At 40.4% G+C, this 26,004-nt stretch overlaps 1 protein-coding gene across 1 annotated transcript; it reads left to right on the plus strand.

The window, feature by feature from the left end:
• Positions 1 to 428: 428 nt before the first annotated feature.
• Positions 429 to 25,533, plus strand: LOC311073007 (adhesion G protein-coupled receptor E3-like). The gene is made up of 18 exons (XM_084098394.1): positions 429 to 545; positions 3,161 to 3,226; positions 3,406 to 3,531; positions 3,678 to 3,764; positions 3,947 to 4,474; positions 6,603 to 6,731; positions 6,855 to 6,910; positions 11,208 to 11,297; positions 11,382 to 11,535; positions 11,682 to 11,798; positions 11,876 to 12,078; positions 14,239 to 14,409; positions 14,489 to 14,683; positions 17,833 to 18,050; positions 23,319 to 23,477; positions 23,611 to 23,782; positions 24,453 to 24,542; positions 24,628 to 25,533. The coding sequence occupies exons 1-18, from the start codon at positions 518 to 520 to the stop codon at positions 24,670 to 24,672; spliced, it is 2,634 nt and encodes an 877-aa protein (XP_083954520.1). The 5' UTR covers positions 429 to 517; the 3' UTR covers positions 24,673 to 25,533.
• Positions 25,534 to 26,004: the final 471 nt, after the last annotated feature.

Genomic DNA, 26,004 nt, shown 5'->3' on the forward strand with positions numbered 1-26,004 from the left:
CCGACAAGACCCTCCCCTCAACATAGAATAAAAAGACAAGACCCTCCCCTCAACAAAGAATAAAAAGACAAGACCCTCCCCTCAACAAAGAATAAAAAGACAAGACCCTCCCCTCAACAAAGAATAAAAGACAAGACCCTCCCCTCAACATAGAATAAAAAGACAAGACCCTCCCCTCAACAAGAATAAAAGACAAGACCCTCCCCTCAACAAAGAATAAAAAGACAAGACCCTCCCCTCAACAAAGAATAAAAGACAAGACCCTCCCCTCAACAAAGAATAAAAAGACAAGACCCTCCCCTCAACAAAGAATAAAAAGACAAGACCCTCCCCTCAACAAAGAATAAAAGACAAGACCCTCCCCTCAACAAAGAATAAAAAGACAAGACCCTCCCCTCAACAAAGAATAAAATACAAGACCCTCCCCTCAACATAGAATAAAAAGACAAGACCCTCCCCTATTTTCCTCCGGTGGTCCATTCCATAAGTGCCGAACGGTCCCTAACTGTTTTTGAACATGGAGCTGAAATGGAAACTTCTTTTGGGTGAGTAGCCTATATTGTTTTACTCTGTTCACATCTGGAGTGTATTTCTGACGCACTTTATTTGGATTAGTAGTCAGACAGCAGCTGGGAACATGTGTCAAAGACCACTAGTACAGAACTGTGCCTGTCTGTGTTAAACAAGACTTCTTCTTTAAGATCAATGATTTCTGTAGTTAGAAACTTGAAACCAGAGAGACTTTGAGGATATTATTCACAACCAGTGTACAAAATACCCGTCAATATTCGGGGGGGTCCCCGTCTCCCGATTGTTGCGCAATACTGATCTAAATTTTCTCAATATGCAGTAGGCCTATAACATTACAACATTTCATGGATGCAAGCCAAGACAATCAGTCTATAGCCTACATGACAACACACACATGCACACACTTAACAATTTTTGATCATCCCGTGGTGCCTGGAGAAGTGGGTATACTCTTAATTGCGGATGAACGCTCTGTGTTATAAACAGTGACAGACTAGTCTTGCATATTAGTTCACCCCAAAATGGGCCAGTAGTATTTGCACATTATCACTTAACTTTTGCTGCTTGACCAGGGAGAAAGGATCATTATGAAATTAATATTAGCCACAGAAGAGGAGCAGTTTTTGGAATTAATACTGGCCCACAGACTACAGGAAGAGACAACTAAATAATTATGAATTTTGAGTGACTTTTCCCTTAGTCTATCCACACATGAAAATTGGACAACTTTAAGGGATCACTGCATCACTGTCTTAACTGGGTGCAGGACCGACGCAGCTAGAGTTGTATAATTACAGAGGTCCCAGAAATTATCTTGGTAGGGGGGATGGGGGGAATGCTCCCCCGAGAAAATTTAGATTTTCCTGATCTCGACATGTGCATTTTAAGGTGTTTTGAAGGCCAAAAAAATGGACAACAGTAGCTTTAAAAGCATGTCAGTGGGCAGTGGCATAAAGTATTTAATCAGAAAACAGATTCTTAAACATGAGAATCAGTTTAAATGTCGCAATGAATGATCCACACTACAAAATGGAAATGCAGAATGTTTATGCTTATTGTTGACAATACACAAATCACATATTCAAAACGGGAATGGCCTTAAGAAATTATTCAAGGATTATTTTGCATAGATGTTACATTTCAAACAAACACAAATGCAATATCATATGCTATAGTATTCGTAAAGCAACACTGACATAGGAGGTTACATTGGCTAAAGTTGTTTGGATGCACATTGTTTTATAACAAGGAGAGGCAAAGTTGTGCATTACAATGCAGACATGACAATAATTGGCACATCTGGCGCACTTACAAGAGCAATAAACTTAATGCATGTCAGGTATAGCCTATCAGAGACTGGCACGCAATCAGTGCACTTGCAAATGAGAGCCTGCAGAATGATCGTGGTGTGACAATATCAGCCTGCATTTTGTTGGCAGATTTAGTCGCACAAACAGCCCAAGCTGCTCGTGACAGAACGGAAACCGACTGAATGACACTTTAATTTAAGTAGAAAATCTCAAATGAAGATCGCGGCACTCCAGCACACTTGTCTGTGTTTTCAGATCATCCGCGCTTCTTCAGAAGTGTAGAAAGCGCGCATGCGCGGATGGTTGCCAGATACTATTAAAAAGACAGAGTAGAAAACGTGTTCACATTTCAGTAGGTGTTTTTTTCAGTAAAATTTGAGACCCCCTTCAAATTTTGCTTTTGAGGCTTTCAGGGGGTCTCATGGGTTAACACAATATCACAATCAGTTTCTTTCTAATACACCAACACACCCAGAAATCGCCCCAGTGTAAGAAAAAATTACAATGTGGAAATGATTGTGAAATAGGCTAGTGCACAAAAGAGTTTTGTTTTTTTTGACTACCCACATGAGTCCAGCACATGCTCGCGATCCCGAAGGTCTGGAGGACCTACTGTCTGTAGGGGAATATATTAAATACAAGTTAGCTCTCTCTGCAGCTTTTATGACATGCTGCATCAATTATTTCAGAAAATATTTTGTCACCAGAAGCCAAATTAGCTACGAATATGATATGAGTTTTTATTTACAGCCATGAGGCTCAATGTTTTACAATTTCCTCTGTCTCATACAGGTATAGCCTACAACAGAAAACAAAATATAGCTTCGTATTCAAAATATGCCACTCAAAATTACAATTTCACATTCGCAATAAATCAGTAGCCTACAGGTTGTCTTTAACATCTGAACTAAACTACATGGTATGCAGATTAACACCGAAGTTTAACAAACGTTAAAAATGCAGTAAATATTTGGAAGAGGCTAAAATTTGCAATATCTTATCACTTACAAATTTTAAATTTGAAAAACTTACAAATGAATTTAAGAAATCAAAACCAATATGAATCGCTGAGGGATATGACTGTTAACTTTTAAATTGTAAGAACGCACGAAACCGCAAATTCCTGTGGAATAAAAAAGGGCATTTTTGTATGTTTTTCCACAATATGCTTAGTCGGATTAATAACGTTTGTCTCATCAAATGCGATTTGGCTGCAAATTGCACACATTTAATGATGTTAACCATACGTAAAAATTATAGCTAAAAAAAACTCTCACAAAGTTTTTACTATCACTGTATTTTTTTATTTCTCTTCCCAGGTCTCTTTCTGCCGTCATGTAGTGGATGTCTCATTGGATTTAAACTTGTTCAAATGAAATGTGTTGGTAATTATGACCTCGTGGTTTGATTAAAGATTTTTTTTTAAAATGAACAGTTCAACTAATGAAGTTTTTAATGGTCTGCACATTAAAAAGCGGTATGTGTCACTGTAGTTGTAGTCTTTTTAACTTTATATTGACATGTTTCCTTCCTCAATCCACTCCTCTGTCTGTCTGTTGTTCAGATGAGGATGAGTGTGCAACTTCTCCGAGTGTGTGTGGCGATCACTCCGAGTGTGTCAATACACATGGAAGTTACTCCTGCGCCTGTGTTCAAGGGTTCATAATGAGCGTCCCAACCCAGTGTACAGGTATTATAGAGGATTGAGGAGTCCACCATATTCATTTAGTAGAAACTTTAATCCTGTTTTTTTACAAAACATAAACGCATTTGATAATTAAAGACACAATATTTGCAGTTCATAATTTGCCAACTGCTTTCTTTCCCTCCTGTCAGATATAAACAAGTGTCCCGAGAATGAATTTTCCGGTTCTGGCAATATGGATTTGGAGAGCTCAACTGGCTCTGAAGCAGAATGTGATGGTACCCTTTTTTATTTTTAGCAGACACTCCAAAATGACTTACAAAACATTGTAAAAGCATTTGATCATAAAAGAAACAATATTTGCAGTTCATCATTTTGGCTTTATGTCTTTGCTTAAATTATAATTATATAATTTGTTCTAAAACAATAATTCATGCAAATGCTCTTTCTTTCCTGTCAGATATAAACAAGTGTGCCGATAAAACATTTTCCGGCTCTGGTGATGTGGAGTTTGAGAACACAACTGATATGTTTGTTCTGAATTCACCTGATGACTATTTAGCTGATGAGGACTATCCTAAATTGGACTTCTGGGGCTTACCTGATGATGATGAGTTTGATTGGGGGGATGAAATGGAGATTCAGAGAGATGGTGAAATGGACTTGCATACCACAACTGATATTATGGACTTGCATTCCATAACTGATATTATGGACTTGCATTCCATAACTGATATTATGGACTTGCATACCACAACTGATATTATGGACTTGCATACCACAACTGATATTATGGACTTGCATACCATAACTGATATTATGGACTTGCATACCACAACTGATATTATGGACTTGCATACAACAACTGATATTATGGACTTTCAGAACACAACTGATATGTATATTGAGAGAGATGATGAAAAAGACATGCTGAGCTCAACTGAGATGGACTTTCGGAACTCAACTGGCTCTGAATCAAAATGTGAAGGTGCCTTTTATCCTATTATGCTATATTACGCTATACGTCTTATTATGCTTTTACACTTATTCAACTTTAGTTAGTGTGTAATGTTGCTGTTTGATCATAAAAAAGATCTGCAAGGTTACAAAGCTCAAAGTCCACCCCAAAGGGAGATATTTTATTTAACAGAATCCACTTTCCAAGAACTACAACGGACTACTCGTTTGTACGCTTTTTTACGGGCTTTGTGAAGTCACAATGCTACTCATTTAAATAATCCCGCCCACGTAAAACCCCAAAAAGGTGCGAGGCCTGGTTGAGCTGCATTAGAGAAGACTGTGGTGTCGCTATGTCAAAGAGACACTGTTGTGTCCACCCCGTTTCCAAAACTCATTTGATCTTCCTAAGGCTGACGAGAGTGGTTAAAACAGTTGATTTTAAACACTGTTCCTAAACATTATATAACCCAAACGTTTATCTGTGTGCTGCACATTTTACGGAGAACAGCTTCCAGAAACTATAAGAGACTACAATGCAGGCTACGCACAAACTCTTCTCCTGAAACGGAGCAGTTCCCACTTTTTCGGGACAATCTGTTGTTTGTGGATCACAAATTGCAAGTATGTCTTATTATTTGTAGTTGTGTTTTCTATTTACAGTTCCAATTATAAGTTTTATGTTGTTGCTACAATGTAAACAAAAGGCAAAGCTGTTCGCATGCTAGCCAACATTAGTGTTGTTGACATGGTGTTTAAGCTCTCGCTTTGTAAGACCCTTTAGGAATATTAACCATGGTTTTGTGATCGATTACTGTTTGTATTACCAGAGTTTTCCGATAAATATCATGATGAAATGGTGTATAACATCGTATCTAAAAATGTATAAGAAAATTATACATTATAAATCCGTGCATGAAATCCGTTCTGGACGTTAACATTCAGAATAACGTTCATCCTCTTGTTTGTTAACATTCTTAAGTCTGAATCAGGCTTGAATTGGTTTGAAATTGAAAGTGAAATTTGTTTTCATGCCAAGAGTTCCAAAGATAACACCAATTAAATTTTATGAGAAAAAAAGGTCTGAAAATGTTTAGAATATAAAGAAAAATATTATGGATTCTCGATTTGTGATGCGGCATGCAGCGGCAGCGAGCTATAACGCACATATGTGAGCTTTTTATGTTTATTAGAGGTTGAAATCAAATCAAATACTGCCAAAAAACCCATACTATTTCTGAATAGGATGTATACTTCATAAATTGCATGAAATTATGGAAATACATGGTTCAGATCACTCAAAACATATATGAAAATGGAGGCGCCCTTATATGGTCAGTAAGGAAGCTGGCTGTCCATCTAGTGAAAAAGTTTGGTACTGCGCCCAAATAAAATCTTACTGAAAGCTCATTTTTTGAGATATCAACCTAAAATTTGGAACACAACTTGTTTAGGCTTTAACAATTTTTGGCTTTAATTTTCTAGCAGTTTTAGAGTAAAATATATTTTGTAATGTATATATTTTATATAAAATATAAATAATTATATTTTTACATTATATATTTTTATAAACTCAAACTTATATAACTTTTTTTCTGTTTCACTTTCATAATTTATTTCACTTCTACAATAATCTGGCAAATGTCTTCTTAAAAACAAGACCAACCATATGTCTATATTCCAAAGCATTCTTGAATTACAACCATTTAAGTTTGTATAGTGATTTTTTTTTGTCTGTGCGAAAAAAGGGGGGGTGACAGTTAAAGGGTTAATATTTACACCTGAGCAGATGAAACTCTCGGTTATAGTAAGGGGCGTGAAATTTCCCGAACAAGCGCTGCCAATCACAACACACTGGGCCAGCTAACCAATCACAGCACATTTTGTATTTCGGAAGGAGGGGCTTCATGGAAACAGGAACTAAAGACACATTAGAGACAGACTAGGGAGAGAGGTGCTGTAATAATGTAAAATATATGAAAAATAGTGTGTTTTTTGAACACTCAAACATGAAAGCATATTCTAGTACACCCCAAAAACAAAATCAAGACTTCATAAAAGGGCATAATAAGAGCACTTTAAAATGACATTAATTCAAATATTATTAATATTCTAATAATGTTCTCTCACCCCATCTTTTCTCTCTCTCTCTCACACAGACATCGATGAGTGTAAAGATCCAGATGTTTGCGGCACAAACGCAGTGTGCAGAAATCATCCAGGCAGCTTCATCTGCGAATGTGACCCGGGTTACAGCAACTACGGCAACAACCAGTCAAAATGCATCGGTGAGCATTACAGCGGGGAGATTGCTCTGTTCATTATGCAGCAGCTAACGAGAATCTTGTAGAAGTTAATCAGTGCAATATAGTCTTTTTAGTTATTTTGATCTTTCCTGTTGTTGTGCACAGAAATGGACTGTGATCAGTTTAAACCTCAGCCTGATGCAGAACACACACCGAAGAAGGTAGAATGTGTACTTCTGCTTATTATGATTGTTATAATTATATTATTAATATTATTTTGTTATGTTAAGATAAAACATTCTTAAAATAGCATTTCATGTTCATATACAGTATTATTCATATTTGATATGTGTTCTCATTTCTTTGTGGAGAAAAAAAACATTCTTTAAACTAGAATTGTCAAGATACTGGAATTTCTAACTTTGATACGATACCTTGAAAATTATCGATATTCGATAATATTTTCGATACCACAGGGAAAAAACTGCCATATAGGTTTTTTTTTATTATTATCTCATAATTGTTTGAAATTTTGATTACACACACTGCACAGGTAAGCTTTATTTTAAACTTTGTACTAAATTCTCAAAAAAAACAAGTAAACAGTCAGTAATAAAATAAGAACAAATAAACAAATTGCAAACAATAGCACAAATAAAGACAATAGAATAAAGAGACAAATGAAATTTTTTTTTTTTTTTTTTCAGGTGGGTCTAACAGTAGTATTCTGGTAAGAAATACTACATAAATAAATAAATAAAATAAATTTAAATAAAGTAATCAAATAATAATAATAATAACTTTAATTTATATAGCGCCTTTCACAGAACCCAAGGACGCTTAACAAACAACAAGAGAAAGGGGAGGGGGATAAGAAGAGAGAGGTGTGAAGCCAGGGGAGCTAAAGCCCATAGGCCTCAGTGAAGAGGTGTGTTTTAAGCTGGTTTTTAAAGGTTATTAGAGAGGAGGCAGAGCGGATGTCAAGAGGAAGCTTGTTCTAGAGTGACGGTTCACCAACACAGAAGGCTTTATCGCCAAGTGTCCGGAGCCTGGACTTAGGGACAGCGAGCAGGTCCTTGTCAGAGGACCGCAGGGACCGTGACTGAGTGTAGGGATAGAGTAGATCAGTAATGCACTGGGGTGCAAGTCCATGGAGAGATTTATACGTCAGGAGGAGGATTTTATATTTGATCTGGGACTTAACTGGCAGCCAGTGAAGCTTCATCAGGATCATGGGAGTAATGTGAAGTCCAAGTTTTGTGTGGGTGAGCATCCTAGCCGCAGAGTTCTGTACATACTGGAGTCTGTCTGTAGCCTTGCTGGGCAGACCGAACAGGATACCGTTACAATAGTCAAGTCGGGAGGTGATGAAGGAGTGGATGAGGGTCTCAGCTATAGAGTTGGAGAGGCACTGTTGGAGTCCGGAGATGTTCTTAAGATAGTAAAAGACAATTTTAGTAGTGTTTTAATGTGTTGTTGGAAGGAGAGAGTGGAGTCCATGATGACGCCTAGGTTGCGTACTTGAGGAGATGCAGAGATTGAGCAGCCATCCACATCCAGTATGATGTCATCAACATTTTTAAGAAGTGCCAGCGGGTCAAACACCATGAGTTCTGTTTTGTCTTTGTTCAGTTTGAGAAGGTTACTGTCCAGCCAGTGTTTTATGTCCTTCAGGCAGTTGATAAGTGGCACTGGTGGAAGAGGAGTAGAAGGCTTAGTACTGATGTAGAGCTGGGTGTCATCAGCGTGGCAGTGGAAGTGTAATCCATGTTTCCGGATGATCATCCCAAGAGGTAGCATGTAAATATTAAATAGTAGTGGGCCAAGCACCGATCCTTGAGGCACGCCATGTAAGACTGGCGCAAGTTCAGAGCAAATGCCCTTAAGGGTGGTGTATTGTTGCCTGTTGGTGAGATAGGATTTAAACCAGGAATACACAGTACCAGTGAGGCCAATGAGTTCAGAGAGGCGAATGGATTGGGAGACTGTATCGAAGGCTGCAGAGAGGTCAAGAAGAATTAAGATGCTGACATGGCCAGAGTCAGCTGCCATGAGAAGGTCATTTGTGATTTGGATGAGGGCAGTTTCTGTGCTATGATGTGTCCTGAAACCAGATTGAAATGGCTCGTAGAGGTTGTGCTGTATGAAAGGTAGGTTGGAGATTGGGCGGTAGTGGTTTGGATCATCTTGTTTCAGGCCTGGTTTTTTAAGTGTAGGGATCACCGCAGTAGAGCTGGTGGGGACCACCCCAGAAGACAGCGAGGTGTTGATGATGTCGACCAGTGTGGGACCCAGAGTTGGAAGACATGCCTTAACCAAGGCAGTCGGCATTGGATCCTTTTTGCTGGTCGTGGCCTTTGCTTTTGACACAAGCTCAAGAACTTGAGCTGTTTTGAGCGGGGAGAAAGAGGAGAGGCAGTCCTGCGGTGTGAAGACAGCTGAAGAGTTTGTGTCAAGCAGCGGTAGTGTGCTTGGGTGAGAGGAGCTGGACAGCTGCAGTTGTTGGTGGATGGTTTCTACCTTTTTCTGGAAGAAATCCAGGAATCTGGAGCATAGGCCAGCAGCGTCAGATGGTTGAGGAGGGTCAGGTGGGCAGAGTAGGCAGTTGATAGTGGGAAAAAGCTGTTTAGCATGATGTTGTTGGTTGCCAATGAGTGTAGAGTAATAGTTATTTTTCGCCTTGGAGAGAGCATCTTTGTAGCTCTTAACATGGTTGTTGTAGCCTACCTGGTGGACAGTGAGGCCAGATTTTTTATAGCACCTCTACATCCTCCGCCCTGTGGCCTTCATGAGGCGGAGTTCAGCAGTGAACCAGGGAGCAGGACAGGAGAAGGAGACAGATCGAGTGATGAGGGGGACAACAGAATCCAGACTACGTGACAGGGCCAGGTTGTAATGATTAACCAAGTCATCAACTGTACAGTTTGGGGGATAGCTGATAAGATGGCCTGCAAGAGTGTATAATAATTTATGTATGCCCATTTGTTTGATGTTTCGATATGCAATGATCCTTTTCACACACTTCCTGTGTGTGTGCACAGAAACAGAGAACATAACAGCAAGGTGATCAGAAATAGCTAGGTCAATAGTTTGTAGATGGGTTGGGGTTATACCCGAGGAGCATACCAGGTCCAGTGTATGACCTGTAGGGCCATTGACATCTTGTGTAAAATTAAAGCAGTCCAGTAGTGACAAAATTCTGCAGCATAAACATTACTAACTATAGCCTTGGGGGGTAGCTTGGTTAAGCGCAAGAAAGTCCATTTGGTTCTGCCAAGTTTCAGTCAGACACAGAAAATCCAGTTTCCTGTCAGTTATAATGTCATGTATGAGTGGCGCTTTATTATTTAGTGAGCAAGTGTTCAGCAGCATAAATGAGACAGACTTAAGGACAGATGTATTGGCATGAGGAATGACATCAACAGACCGTTCGGGCTGTAGGTTAAATAAGTGTATGCGCGACTGGGATGTCTGTACACATAGGGGGAGCGACGTAAGAGATGGAGAGATTTAACCTCAAGGCTAACGTTACTCGGTACGATGTGCGAGTTGAGATTCTTGAGTTCCAAAGCGCAGTACCTTAGGAAAGCCATGATGCCAGAGGAGACCGCTAGCTTGCCCAACGCTAGCTAGCATTAGCTTACAAGCCGCAGACCATCCACCAGAGAATCATGGCCAAGCTTCAACAGAGAATACTGTGGAGGATCAAGCCGTTGTCAGAGGTAATTACAGCTGTTGGCAGTTTGGGAATCGTCAGAATAAAGCCAAGGTTGAAAAGTAGCCTGTCTACCACTCTGCAAGGTAGCGTAGCCGCTGGAAAAAACACTGGTTTAGCAGATCCTGTAGCATAACCAAAGCACACAGCGAAAAAGTTGCAGAGTGTGAGAAAGTTAATCCAACTAGTAGTGTGACGTATAAACCAGCTTAATGAAGCAGCAGGAGTAGAATCGCAGAGTAGCTGGAGTTGTGCGTTTTTGTTTGTGAGCATGAGAAGCAGCGACAGACACGCCAGCGTCCTCTCACGTCGACTTAACGTCAAAAAGACCAAATGTTAAATAACACTGCATGGATAGTCTTCACTGTAAAAATGAAATACAGATTAGTGCTTACAATTAAATTAAAAGTTATTCAGTGATTTTTCTTTGTCTCTTGTTCTTTGATTAACATGACAGGCCGCAGCAGGAATATTCAATATTAGGCTGCTGTCACTAAAGCACGGATCCAATATACTGTTACACAGCATGGGTTTTTTTTCTCAAATATTTATGTTCCAAAACTGCGTTTACTCTCGCCAACACAGACATTTTTACAATATTTTGTATGTATTTGACCGTTTAATGCAATGGGCCATGAAAAACTAGTCAATTTGGTACTCAGGATCGGTTTGAGAACCGGCTTTATGTGAGCGGCACTTATATAGATCAGTGGTGTACGCACATTTGGTGTGTGATTATTACGAGAAAACGTAACATTTAACATTAAAGATGTCTATAGAATTTGATTTCTGTCTTCTTTCAGTTGAAGCATTTGATGTCACTGTTGAAGAATAGCTGTGAGTCTCTGAATAACACACAGGGAGAACATTTCACCGGGGAGGAGTTACTTGAGGTTAAACACACACTGCATGATATATTCTCATAGTAGTTTGTGTACATGCACTTGCACAGTGGCTGAATGAAATTCATTTCACAGAACTTTTGCAATTCCACCGACGATCTGCTGTCGGATGGGAACATCGCTGATGGCGAGACGTTGAGTCAGTTTCTGTTCACGGTGGAGAACAGCATGCGTCTGATCGGACCTCAGCTTAAAGAGCCTGTGACCAGGACAGAGACGCACAACACCTGTGAGACACAAACATTTACAGTTTACACATTATCTCATTGTGTTACTGAATGGAAATACTGAGTTTCAAATGTGCATAAAATGAAACCGATATTGAGTACTGGAAATACTGAAAGCAGTTGTTCTGTATGATCATGTGAATCACAGTTGCTGAGGTTGCAGTCAGGCGGGGTCAGGCTCCGCCCAGTGGGCGTGTCACTCTGAGCACAGACTCCGCCTTCTTCAACACCAGCTGGGAAACAGTTGTAGGGAAATCATATCCAGGTACAAATACACATATGCATGTACTTATGAAAGCATCAGTGCATTCAAGACCCGATGTAAATGTTGTTGTCTTTTAGGTTTTGCATTTGTGGCGCTGGTCAGTTTTAAAGATATGAACTCATCCAGCGATCAGTTTGACACGATGAGCAGAGAGAGATCAGACGATAGAGAGAGAAACATCACTTATCAGCTCAACTCGAAGGTGGTGACGGTCGTCGTCAGTAATCCAGAAACCAAACAGCTGTCTGAGCCGGTGACGATCATCTTTACACACGAGCAGGTGAAGAAGATAAACAGTTTAATAGATACAGATGAAAAACCAAATAAATGTGCATTCCCTGTTTGAAAATCCGGTTGAAGCTGGATTCTAGCTGGTTCACCATATTATGTTCCAAAAACCAGCATGACTACATTAAGCTGGTATGACCAGCAAGTAGCTGGTTTGTTTCTGGTCCAAGATGCTCTACCAGTCTCATTTTAGTATTAATGATTTATAATTATTAGGGGTGTGATGAAACACTTAGTTTGAGGATACACAATATTGGGTTCACGATAAAAAGACAAGATGATATTTTAACATTATTTTTATGAAATCTTCAATGATGAAATATACGACTGAAAAAATAGTATTTTATTCGACTGAAAGACACAAAATGCAAAATAATGCAGTAACATTTTGAAACTAATCTAAGGGTGTTTCTAATTTTTTTGGTAATTGAGTACTCGGTCGATTATTTTGACGAATAATCGAGTAATCTGATGTGTTTTGTGGAAATAAAACTAGACCTATGTGAACAATCTGTTCATTGACTATGAGAAAGCATTTGACAGTGTGGACAGGCAGACACTCTGGAAGCTTCTACGACATTATGGAGTACCCATAAAGATCACCGATATCATCCGGAACTCACACGAAGGACTGTCCTGCAGAGTGATCCACGGCACCCAAGCCATGAACAACTTCCGAGTGCGGACTGGCGTAAGACAGGGGTGCCTGCTTTCTCCTTTCCTGTTTCTGCTTACCATAGACTGGGTCATGAGGACATCAACAGCACAGAGAAGGCACGGTATTCAGTGGACCCTATGGAAACAGCGACTTTGCCCGATGACCTGGCACTTCTCTTGCACACCCAGCAACAGATGCAGGAGAAGACCAACACTGTGGCAGAGAACTCCTTACGCATTGGGCTGAACATCCACAAAGGGAAGACCAAGGTCCTCAAGGTCAACGCAGCCGACACAGCACCCATCAAGCTGGAAGATGAAGCGCTGGAGGAGGTGGAGAGTTTCACCTACCTCGGCAGCATCTTTGACAAGCAGGGAGGTACCGATGCAGATGTATGAGTGCATATCGGCAAGGCAAGAACAGCTTTCCAGCAGTTGAAGAAGGGATGGAACTCCAGTGCCCTAACCATCCACTCCAAGATCAAACTCTTCAATACCATTGTGAAGCCAATACTCCTATATTGAGCAGAAACATGGAGAATAAAAGCCTCAACCAACCTGCCTCAGGCGAATACTACGAATCAGATGGCCAGTTACCATCAGTAACAGGGAACTGTGGGAGAGAACCAGACAGCAGCCTGTAGAGAAAGAAATCCTCCACAGAAGATGGCGCTGGATTGGCCATACCCTCCGGAAACCTGCTAACAGCATCACCAGACAGGCGCTCACCTGGAACCCTCAAGGCAAGAGAAAAAGAGGCCGCCCCCGAAAAACCTGGCAACGCGACTTGGAGGCAGAATCCAAGAAAATGGGACTATCATGGGGACAACTGGAGAGACTGGCCCAGGACCGGAACTATTGGAGAGCTCTTGTTGACGGCCTATGTCCCAAACAGGACTAGAGGCAAATGATGATGATGTGAACAAAAGTCTTTAGAATTACTTAAAATACATATATTATAACATATATAATAAGAATGAAGCATTTGGTTCAAATAAAGTGTCAAATGCAAGTAATTATATAGTTTTATTTAACAACACTGTTAAAGTACATAATAGGGCTTTGCAAATTTGAAATAGTTAACCCCGGGTCATTCTAAACCCTGGGTAAACGAAATCCTGGGTTGTCTTTATTCACGTTTCACATTGCTCATACTATACCCGGGGTTAACAGTTAATCTTGGTTATTCCATAAGCTACCGTTTCACACAACACATTCCTAAACCCAGGGTTAAAGTCCTTATTTGCACATTTGCTGTGTCACTGTTACTGACTGGACAAACGCAGCACGTGACCTGTTTACATAAAGCTGAGACTTTGCTTTATGTCATGCTCTGTCTTGTCTATCAGCGCTTTGTCCATGTCCTCTTTGCTCTGCTTTTCAACTTGACAAGAAATATTGTTGTGTTTTAATATCACGAGATCTCGTGGCACTTTTCAGGCAGGTGTCTAGGTCTAGTTCCTCATTTCCTAAACTCTTCTTCTCCCTTCTTCAGGAGAGGGCGGAGTCTGAGGGTGTGGTTTATTCCTGTGTTTTCTGGAATGAGACAGTGGGGGCGTGGTCTGGGAAGGCCTGTGAGAAGGTGTGGTCTAATGACACTCATACAATGTGTTCCTACTCTCATCTCAGTAGTTTCGCTCTGCTCATGGCCCTCTACCCTGTCCAGGTATATGTATGAAATATTTCAGATTTGAGACTAAATTATGATGATATTAACACGTCCATTTGCTCTTCCTTTCCTCCAGGACACGTTTGAGCTGGTGTTGATCACGCGTGTGGGTTTAGTTCTGTCTCTGCTCTGTTTATTTCTCTGTATCCTGACGTTTCGGTTCTGTCGCTCCATCCAAGGGACCCGAAACAGCATTCATCTTCATCTGAGCGTGTGCCTCTTCATCGCAGACCTCGTCTTCCTCTGCGGGATCTCCAGCACTCACAGTCAGGTGTGTTCGAATGAGAAAACAAGTGTTGGTCGTGAATGAATTATTTGAAAATAATAAATATTACCCTGTCTGTTGCTCAAATGGGCCTCATGTCAGAACTTTTCTTTCCTTTTAAAATGCTTATAACCGGATGTCCCTGTGCTCCATATTCCATATTACTTTACAACTGTAATTCACTGCAGTGCAGTGGCAGGACACTTGGAACATTTGTTTGGACTCAGTTTAGATGACCTAATATTAGGTACCTTCTTGCGGAGGGTCTGGACATACCACAACATGGTACATTCCTAAATCAAAAACTGCATCCTCTCTTGGCGAAAGGCTTCATAGAAGTTGTACATCTTCATGTGAGATAGGCAGGTTTCTTAGCTGGTACTTTATTGTGCCCAAAAAAGACTGGGGGCTGCATCCAGTTTTGGATCCACATGACCTTAATTGTACTCTGAGGACATACAGTGTCAAGATGCAAGAAGTTTAAACTCAAATTGTCTCAATTTCAACCCAAGAATTGGTTTGTGACAATAGACCTAATGGACACTTATTTCCAGATGAGATTTGGCCAGAACACAATACATTTCAAAACACAATAAAAAATCCTTTCAGCCTAGCCTTGACAAACTAGTGCATTGATCCTGCTCTGGCTCTTCTGGGACTCCAGGGAATTCGTGTGGAGGGGTTTAAATTTCCTAACTACAGATAAGATGAGATTTTGTAAGATAGGATAAGAACCCTAAATCAACTTAAGATTTGCTTCTGTAATATGAATTTGTGAAAAATCCTAAATTAACTTGTCAGATCTTAACTTGAGACTTAAGAAAGAACGTTTCTGTAATACGCCCCCAGGATCTCAGGTTCTTCAGGGATGATCCAGGTCGTTCTGCCTTCAGAATTTGCCTGAGCCAAAGTTAACAGCCTAGCATGGTGGTGTGGGTATTATCATTCCCATAATGTCAACACCATGGCACAGTGTCAAAGTTCCCATCTGAAAGGGAACATCTCAGTTCACCGCAATAGACCTAATGGACACTTATTTCCAGATGAGATTTGGCCAGAACACAATACATTTCAAAACACAATAAAAAATCCTTTCAGCCTAGCCTTGACAAACTAGTGCATTGATCCTGCTCTGGCTCTTCTGGGACTCCAGGGAATTCGTGTGCTCAATTATATAGATGTATGGTTGATTTTATGGTGTTGTTGTTGCAAGACTCTAATGATAGATGCTTCCCTCACAGGGCCACCCTGCTCAGGGATTTTGGAAGGGAAGGGATCTTTCGTGGCACATAAATTGTCTCGAGATAAGGGTGGTATTTCTGGCATTGAAATACTTTCCCGTTCAGTTGATGGGCTATCATGTGTTAGTCTGCATAGACAACACTACGGTAGTTTCTTACATAGGGTGGGTTACGTTTACATCTTTTTTTTCCTGACAGGCGCAGCAGATCCTGTTCTGAGCAGAGACTGAATACTGAATTTCCCTCCCTGAGAGCAGTTTATAATCTGGGACATGTAAACCTGGGGGCAGACATCCTGTTGAGGCAGGGACTGAGGCCCAGGGAATGGCAACTCCATCCACAAGTGGTGGTGTCGGTATGAGGGAAATACGGCAGAGTGGAAGTGGATCTGTTTGCATCCAAGGAGTTAACCCACTGTTCCCCTGACAGCAAAGCCTATCAGTTAGCTGTGAGTTCCTTCTTGGGACCTATCTCTTGTCCTGGGAGGGCAATAACAGAAGAGTTCCATTTGCTCCTGGAAAGGTCAAGGCTATTTTATACCCCAGGCTGGACTATATTGCTAAGGTGCCTTCTCCAAATAGTCAGTCTATAGTTTTGCAAGCTTTCTTTCCTCTGCCTCATGAATAGTGGAAGCAAGAAACTCTTCACCTGCTATGTCCGGTCCGGCCTTTGAGTATTTATGTCCACCGTTCGGGCCAGTGGTGTAAATCCTCTCAGCTCTTAGTCTATTACAGCAGGATGGTCATCATCACACGTTTTTAAAATGTTATAGCTTGGACATTGATTCAACACCAGGGGGCGCATTACAGAAAGTTCCTAACTTTAGAATCTCATCTTATCTGTTTTGTAACCATGGCAATTTCAGTTAGGACCTCATTTAGGACAGAAGCTATTACAAAATGACTTTCTTAAGTGCATAATCTTATCTTAACTACAGATAGGAAAAGGGTAATACAGAAGCATCCTAACTCCACAAAAAAATCCTAAAACTGTCTTAACTTTAGGACAACCCCAATGGTGGCCTAACTTCAAAATTATTTGAAAGCCAACTATAAAAATCACACAATAATAGCCCTGTCTGAGAATGGCGTCACATGTATTAATGATACAAGAGATGTTTGATGGTCGAAAGACTTTGTGAACACCCAAATGATGTGCTGCACTTTGACGAAATAATTACAGACTCTATGAAATAAAAAGATTAGGCTCTGCCCTTTCTACCAAGCTTATCAAAACTTTACTTCATGAAAAGCACCACTTATTTTGTTTTTCCATTTTCCATTTTTTCCGTTTTACTTCATACCAGCTGTTTGCGTGTCGTTGGTTGCTTGGTAACAGACCAGAGAGTTGATTACCGAACTCAGTGGAGGGGTTTAAATTTCCTAACTACAGATAAGATGAGATTTTGTAAGATAGGATAAGAACCCTAAATCAACTTAAGATTTGCTTCTGTAATATGAATTTGTGAAAAATCCTAAATTAACTTGTCAGATCTTAACTTGAGACTTAAGAAAGAACGTTTCTGTAATACGCCCCCAGGATCTCAGGTTCTTCAGGGATGATCCAGGTCGTTCTGCCTTCAGAATTTGCCTGAGCCAAAGTTAACAGCCTAGCATGGTGGTGTGGGTATTATCATTCCCATAATGTCAACACCATGGCACAGTGTCAAAGTTCCCATCTGAAAGGGAACATCTCAGGTTACATATGTAACATACTAACACAATTTCTACAGAACCCCTATCCTCCCCCCCTTGCCCTTAACTAATTTGGCCCCTGCCCATGCGGAGGTCTTCTCACACCACTTCAGACACTGGTGTTAGTTAATGGCTAATAACACTGGCTTATTTAACACAAAATGTAAAATGTTATTGTAATTAAACAGGAGCTGATTTGACATGTCTGTTTCTCTCTCAGGTTGGGTGTGCGATTGTGGCGGGGCTGCTTCATTTCTTCTTCTTGTCTGCGTTCTGCTGGATGCTGCTGGAGGGGGTTCAGCTCTACCGGATGGTTGTGCTGGTGTTTCACACCACAGTAAAACATCTCTACATGTATGCGGTGGGATACGGAGTCCCTCTCGTCATCGTCATTATCTCTGCCATCGCCTTCCCAAAGGGATACGGCACCCAAAGACAGTGAGTTTCTGCAAGTTTCTGTAGAATTATGTGTGTGTGTCTGAATGCACATGCATAATTATTAGACGATATTTTCGAAAGTCGATATTCTGATCATATTTTTTTTCCAGGCACATTTTACCTATTCCAAACTACATTAGTCATAATACTCTTAATAAATTCTTACTATGTTTATTAGTCCATATTAAATTGGATGCAGTCCATATAAATGCAGTCCATTTAAATTGCATAAAACGTTTACAAATTTTCTTTTTAACTGAAAATTCACCTACACACAGCACAGATCCATCACTTCTGTTTCTGGTACAGTCTGCCTTGCCTGAGAATTGTTTTTTATTGAAAGTCCATTTTGCCAGTGGTGAAGAACCTCTTTAAGTTTGATGTGGTTTGGAATTGGTAAAATATGTTACATGATCAGAATATTAACTAATAATTATGCACATATATAGTTAAAGACCCCCACTAATCAAAATGTGAATTTTTTTCTCACTCTTTTTGGTCTATATGCTAGTGGACTGTTTAAATGTTTTGACAATTATGAACACTTATATTTATCTTTTCCTTTGGGAAATGGACCAAAAGTATTGATTACTCATCTTAAATGCAAACAAATCATTTAAATCAAGGTTCATGGCTGTGATTTAAGCTAAAGTCTTTTGAAAAATTTCCTCAACTTCCTGTCTGAATAGCAAATACATTGGCCATAAAGATAATCATTTAATAGGTTAAATAATACTCCGGATAAAAAGGTCATTCTGAACTAGAACTAAATGTGAGCTAGAGTCAAAATTCAAGAGATTAAAGCGTAACTCTCGCCAAAATGCAACCTAGGCTCTATTTGTTAATCTACCCGAGGCAAACTTTCGTTTAAAAGCATAATTAGATTGGAAACGGCACTTTTAAGTTTGATCGTATTTTCGTTTTAGGTTAAAATGCCTTGTGAATGGGGCACTTTTATGATAGTATCAAGTTGTTCAAAATCTTTCTTTTTAGTAAACTCTTTGTACACAAACAATGTTCTCGATGCTCAAGTTCATGTGTAGAGCCCCTGGTGATAATTCCAGCACAGTTTCATGTTGTGCTGAGCCTTCTAATGTTTTAAAAATAGTGATTTTTGATGCTATCATAAAAGTGCCCCATTCACTCCCATTCACAAGGCATTTAGCCTAAAACGAAAATACAGTCAAACTTAAAAGTGGCGTTTCCATTCTAATTATGCTTTTAACGAAAGTTTGCCTCGAGTAGATTAACAAAAAGACCCTAGGTTGCATTTCGGCGAGAGTTACCCTTTATTATACCATGGTCTGGGTGAATACTCGATTCTGATTGGCTGCAGGGTGTCCGTTAAAAGTGATAATGGACACTTAGGAAAGGCGTCCCGTCAGTTTGCCTGATGACAGTTCTAAATGATTGCGCTGGCTCAAACTCACTGATCAACTGCTGCGGTCGGGTCGCTGTGGCGACGTTGCTTGGCAACGCCTGTATACGGGAGATATTAAATAGTGCGCTCGACTTAATATATAAAAACCCTCACGATTTTTACTCTAAAACACATTAAAGTATTATTAATTGATTAAATATTTCTTTCTTTCGTAAGTAACCATGGTATAAGCGGGTTAATGCCCTTCGAGGTGTCCATTATCAGGTTTTAATGGACTTCGGCGGAGGCAACCGGTTCACGCCTCGCCGTCGTCCATTAAAACCTGATAATGGACACCTCGTCGGGCATTAACCCTTACATATTTGGTATCAACAACCACCTGATCTCCAATAGTTCAGAAGAATTCTCCTTCAGCTACTTCATGGTCAAACATCAACGCATCAGATCATTCACGAGTCTATGATTAATTATGACCGCTGCTAGCGTAGCTAGCGAAAGCGGTCATATAGGGATTGTCAAAGTTTTTTTTTTTTTGTCATCTACTGAAGTTTTTCATCAACGATACCAGGGACACCGAAACACCGGGGAACATGAAATTTGGTGGGCATGTAGCCCCACTAGACTTTTACGGAAAAATTTCGTTTGGTCCCCGGGGGCCACTCCCCCCCCGCGCTGGGCCCCCCCAAACCCAAAAAATGCAGTTTTTCCTAAATAACTACCTGAACCGTGGCACCGAGGATGAAGAAATTTTTATGGTATTGCCTTTGGCTTGCTCAGTTGGGGATATTTAATTTTATTCTATCAATCAATAAATTCCACTAGAAACAAACTTTGTTGTATTATTTTATTTTAATACTGTGAAGCTGCTTTGATACAATCTGTATTGTGAAAAGCGCTATACAAATATACTTGATTTGATTTGATTTATGGTATGTTGGTCTACTAGACTTTTACAGAAAAATTTCGTTTGGTCCCCGGGGGCCACTCCCCCCCCCGCGCTGGGCCCCCCGTGAATTTTTCGTCAACGATACCAGGGACACCGAAACACCGGGGAACATGAAATTTGGTGGGCATGTAGCCCCACTAGACTTTTACGGAAAAATTTCGTTTGGTCCCCGGGGGCCACTCCCCCCCCACGCTGGGCCCCCCCAAACCCAAAAAATGCAGTTTTTCCTAAATAACTACCTGAACCGTGGCACCGAGGATGAAGAAATTTTTATGGTATGTTGGTCTACTAGACTTTTACAGAAAAATTTCGTTTGGTCCCCGGGGGCCACTCCCCCCCCGCGCTGGGCCCCCCGTGAATTTTTCGTCAACGATACCAGGGACACCGAAACACCGGGGAACATGAAATTTGGTGGGCATGTAGCCCCACTAGACTTTTACGGAAAAATTTCGTTTGGTCCCCGGGGGCCACCCCCCCCCCGCGCTGGGCCCCCCGTGAATTTTTCGTCAACGATACCAGGGACACCGAAACACCGGGGAACATGAAATTTGGTGGGCATGTAGCCCCACTAGACTTTTACGGAAAAAATTCGTTTGGTCCCCGGGGGCCACTCCCCCCCCCCGGCGCTGGGCCCCCCGTGAATTTTTCGTCAACGATACCAGGGACACCGAAACACCGGGGAACATGAAATTTGGTGGGCATGTAGCCCCACTAGACTTTTACGGAAAAATTTCGTTTGGTCCCCGGGGGCCACTCCCCCCCCCGCGCTGGGCCCCCGTGAATTTTTCGTCAACGATACCAGGGACACCGAAACACCGGGGAACATGAAATTTGGTGGGCATGTAGCCCCACTAGACTTTTACGGAAAAATTTCGTTTGGTCCCCGGGGGCCACTCCCCCCCCGCGCTGGGCCCCCCCAAACCCAAAAAATGCAGTTTTTCCTAAATAACTACCTGAACCGTGGCACCGAGGATGAAGACATTTTTATGGTATGTTGGTCTTAAGGGCCCACATCAACCTAGCCCATAATCGATTGTCAAAGTTTTTTTTTTTTTTTTTTTTTTCGTCATCTGAATTTTTCGTCAACAATACCAGGGACACCGAAACACCGGGGAACATGAAATTTGGTGGGCATGTAGCCCCACTAGACTTTTACGGAAAAATTTCGTTTGGTCCCCGAGGGCCACTCCCCCCCCTCGCTGGGCCCCCCCAAACCCAAAAAATGCAGTTTTTCCTAAATAACTACCTGAACCGTGGCACCGAGGATGAAGAAATTTTTATGGTATGTTGGTCTTAAGGGCCCACATCAACCTAGCCCATAATCACTCATTTGTGATTTGCGCCCCTCCCATAAAAAATGAAAATGCAATATTATTCTGCTTTAATCGCCCCTATCTTCAGTGGAGATGTTCAGAACTGCACCATATTTCATGTGTGTGATTAACTTGACATCCTCTGGGGGTATGCTAAGTTTCGTAGAATTTCATCCATGGGGGGGTATAAAATAAATTCATTTATGTGCACATTTAGTGACTGTACACTCATCGGCCTGTAGATGGTGCTGTTGAGCGAAGGGTTGCTGGTTTAGGATGATACTGTCACACACACACATGCAGGAATACAAACAAACGCAAGCATGCACACACACTGACATCCACAGGCACAGACACACACCCATACACACACATACAAATCCACATGCACAGACACACACACACAAACACACACGCGCACACACATGTACGCACGCACACATACACGCACAGACACACACAGACACACACATACACAAACACACACACATACAAACACACACACAGACAGACATGCACATACTACTACTTTTTTTAGGTATCAGCCATATACCCGATTTACCAATACCCAATGTGTTATGCTTGGGCAGTATACTAATGACGTGGGTGGGACATGTTTCATGCCATGTTAGATCACATCCTGAGAGTCTACGCTTTCAGAAAATATATAGTTTATATAGTTGAATCAGTTTTCTCTTCATGGTACAGACCAAAATGTATTATGTGTACACTTTCTTCACCTAAATCCATAAAATCCCATTAATTTCAATGGGACATTTACTTAAGTGTTCTACTAGGTACAGTGGGAATGAGTTTAATTTTGTTAACATTGTTTTTTTAAAACTCTGGGACCAGGGCTACAAGATAAAACCACTTTTTTGGGGAAAAAATGTTTTTTATTTCAGTAAAACACAACAAACCCATGCCAAAGTCAGATAACTGACTTTTACCATCAACAGGCACCTCAACCGTTTGGTAGAGGTTTGTATAAATTGAATGGGAGGGTCCTTTGAAAAAAAAAACACACAGATTTTTCATTATGTATAAGTATAAGTATATATACTATTTTGATCCCGTGAGGGAAATTTGGTCTCTGCATTTATCCCAATCCGTGAATTAGTGAAACACACTCAGCACACAGTGAACACACAGTGAGGTGAAGCACACACTAATCTCGGCGCAGTGAGCTGCCTGCAACAACAGCGGCGCTCGGGGAGCAGTGAGGGGTTAGGGGCCTTGCTCAAGGGCTCTTCAGTCGCTTTTTACTGTTAACCACTGTTATGGATGTGACGTTTTCACATTATGGATGTTAAGTGTCTAAACTAATGACTTTTGATATAAAACTTAAATAGTAATGGCAAATAATTACAAAACTCTAAATTATCCATGATCCACAGGAATACTCCAGACAGTCTTTTAAAATATACAACTTATATACATAAACACGCAATACAGCCAAATTGCTCCACGTCATTTATTTTTGTGGAAAGCCAGTGCAGGCCTGAGCGGCGGTCATATTTTGTACCGCCATGCGGTACATCTAGTTTTCAAAGGGAATAGGAAAGGGAAAGAGGGATTAATTATTTTGTGTGTGTGTTTGTAACCATGTGACTGATTTATCATTCCAGCTGTTGGCTCTCTCTTGATCGTTATTTTGTTTTGAGTTTTTTCACACCCGTCTGCATCATCGTCATCCTCAACTGTGTCTTCTTCATCATCACTGTGTGGAAACTGGCAAAAAAATTCTCCAGTCTCAATCCAGACCTCTCCAAACTCAAACAGATCAGGTGTGTGTGTGTGTATTATTTTGTGTATTATTTTACTATCATTCATATACTATTATAGTTTTTGTGTCCGTCTTTAATTTTGTTTTATCTCAGTAGTTCTGATGAATTATATTGGGTGTGTGTTTCCCTGTAGGAGTTTTACGGCGACCGCAGTGGCTCAGTTGTGTGTTCTCGGCGGGACGTGGGTCTTTGGCTTCTTCCTCTTCCAGGAGAACGGGACTGAAGTCATGTTGTACCTCTTCACCATCCTCAACAGCCTCCAGGGGGCGCTCATCTTCATCATGCACTGCCTGCTGTCCAAACAGGTTCTTATACACACCATGACAGCAGAAAACACATGATGAATTGGCTTCAACACACTGAAGGTTTGGTAACAGTGGTTTGTTTTGTATCTCACAGGATTTCAGTGATTTGAAGTGACAGTTCACCCCCCAAAAAAGGATGCAAACGGATCACAAAATGCAAATCATGCCATAAGGGTTCTGAAGTAGTGGTTGACCGATATATCTCCAAGGACCAATATATGGCATTTTTAAGTGATTGGGATTGACCAATGTTTTTCTGATTGACTGACAAGTGTCGGAAGCAGCTTTTATTTTGACATCGATGGTACTTTTATTTTGACAGCGCTAAGAACACCAGCGTCTGAGCGCAGTTTTAAGCGTAATCTTTAAATCCTTGATTTAAAACTGCGCTATTACCAAATGGCCACTACATCATGTTCATGTCATATTCTCTGTGCACTTTAAAATTAGCATTACCTGCTCTTTATTTATGGAAAGTATGATATGATTCCCAGTGTGCACATCACTTATCACATTACTGGGTGAACTGCTAGTTACAGTGTTTATTTCATCGTAAAATCCATATCGGTCGACCACTATTCTGAATGCAAGCGATTGGGGTTGGCCAGAAACTGTAATTTACTATTTAGTCAAACATCATTTGCTTTAGCTGTTGTGTCGCCCCCTTCAGGTCAGGACGGAGTATTACAATCTGTTTGGCCGAATGTGTCCACATAAGAAGAAAGAAGAATACCGTGTCAGCCAGTCCAACAGCAGTCAGGTACAGTACGCTAGTGAGTGTGTTCGAGTGTTTTAATGCTGTGTTTGTGGCTTCAGCTTCTTCATTCTTCCTTTGACTTTCACAGAAACCTCTGCGGAGCGACGGCAGCACAGCAGAGTCACAGATGTAGTGCCTACAAACTCCTGAACACAAGGCACTCGAACACTTTCTGTAAAAGACTTTCACAAAGCATTCACAAAGGGTTGTTGTCATCTGAGGAATATTGCAGATGTGGGTTTATCATATAGTGCATGTGCCAACGAGAAAAAAAGAGACAAAAAAGAGAAAATATATTCAATGCAACTGCAATAACTTTATTATCTTTAATCTTTTACTTTACTATGTCTGTTATATTTAACAATATTCTTTCATATTTCACTCCTAATAGTCTATTTATAAATGCATTATATTTACCACTATATCTACACATTATATCTATTCAATGATATACTTTAAAATATGAAACCAAAACCACCCATAGGTGGCAGCAAAGCATTGTCTAAACGAGTGAGTCATTGAATCATTCACTCAGAGGGTTCGTTTAAAGCGTTTGGTTTATTCCGGCACAAAGCAGTTGATGAGCGAGTTGCACTTTCTCGAGTGCAAGCGGAGGCCTTTTCTGTTACGAAAAACACAACAAAGGCCGTGTCCGTAATGTAAGAACAGATAAAACTGATCACACCATTATTTGAACGTAATATTTAGTTTGTTTTTGTCTTTTCTTTGCAAGTGGAAAGTCTTACATTCAAGATCATGCAAAAGGCAACTTCTTTAAAATGATAAATGTTTTATTGAGGGAGATCTTGGTTTGGTTATGAAGGTGAAACTGTAGCTGGGTTTTAAACAGTAGAGAGAGTTCATTTATGACAGCTTTACTATAGATATTTAATCAGAGACTGTATATATGTAATTTTTTTTTTTTTAAGTTATGTTGTCTGTTTGTGTATATAATATAATATTTCCAGAAAATGTATTACAATATTTTTTTCCAAATCATTGTGTCCTGTTATTATGCTGATAATTTTACTGAGAAACAGTAGTCCTGATTTTTAGTGTGTCTTAATCTTATTTCTAACCTGTTGTTTCTCTTGTTTCTGCCTCCATTGAATGTAAAGACTGTAACGACCAACAGTTACCCTGAGTGAGATGTCTGTTATATTATATTATATTATATTATATTATATTATATTATATTATATTATATTATATTATATGTAATATAAGATTTAGAGCTGAGGTCATGTGTGAAAGGACAAATCGTCTAATTTATCTCGTCAACTTATTACACGGTGTACGCTGTGTTATGTCTCCCCCTTCAGGTCAGAGCCCTTCAGGCCCTTGTGCACGTGAGAAGAAATGACCACAACAACCAGTCCAGTAACAGTCAGGTAAATTAAGAATTGGTACAACAAAAAGGTCTTAGTAAATAGAAGTGGTGAAAAGTGAATTAACCCTTCTAAGT

The sequence above is a fragment of the Abramis brama genome (genome assembly GCF_963993115.1).
Source record: "Abramis brama genome assembly, chromosome: 2".
Classification (NCBI taxonomy): domain Eukaryota; kingdom Metazoa; phylum Chordata; class Actinopteri; order Cypriniformes; family Leuciscidae; genus Abramis; species Abramis brama.

What these genes read in the sequence shown, in the direction of transcription:
- LOC311073007 (XM_084098394.1), top strand. Translation starts at nt 518, where the DNA reads ATGGAGCTGAAATGGAAACTTCTTTTGG. An exon ending in CTCTGAATCAAAATGTGAAG is followed by an intron (nt 4,475 to 6,602) that starts GTGCCTTTTATC and finishes TCTCTCACACAG; the next exon opens with ACATCGATGAGTGTAAAGAT. An exon ending in TCATCTTTACACACGAGCAG is followed by an intron (nt 12,079 to 14,238) that starts GTGAAGAAGATA and finishes TCCCTTCTTCAG; the next exon opens with GAGAGGGCGGAGTCTGAGGG.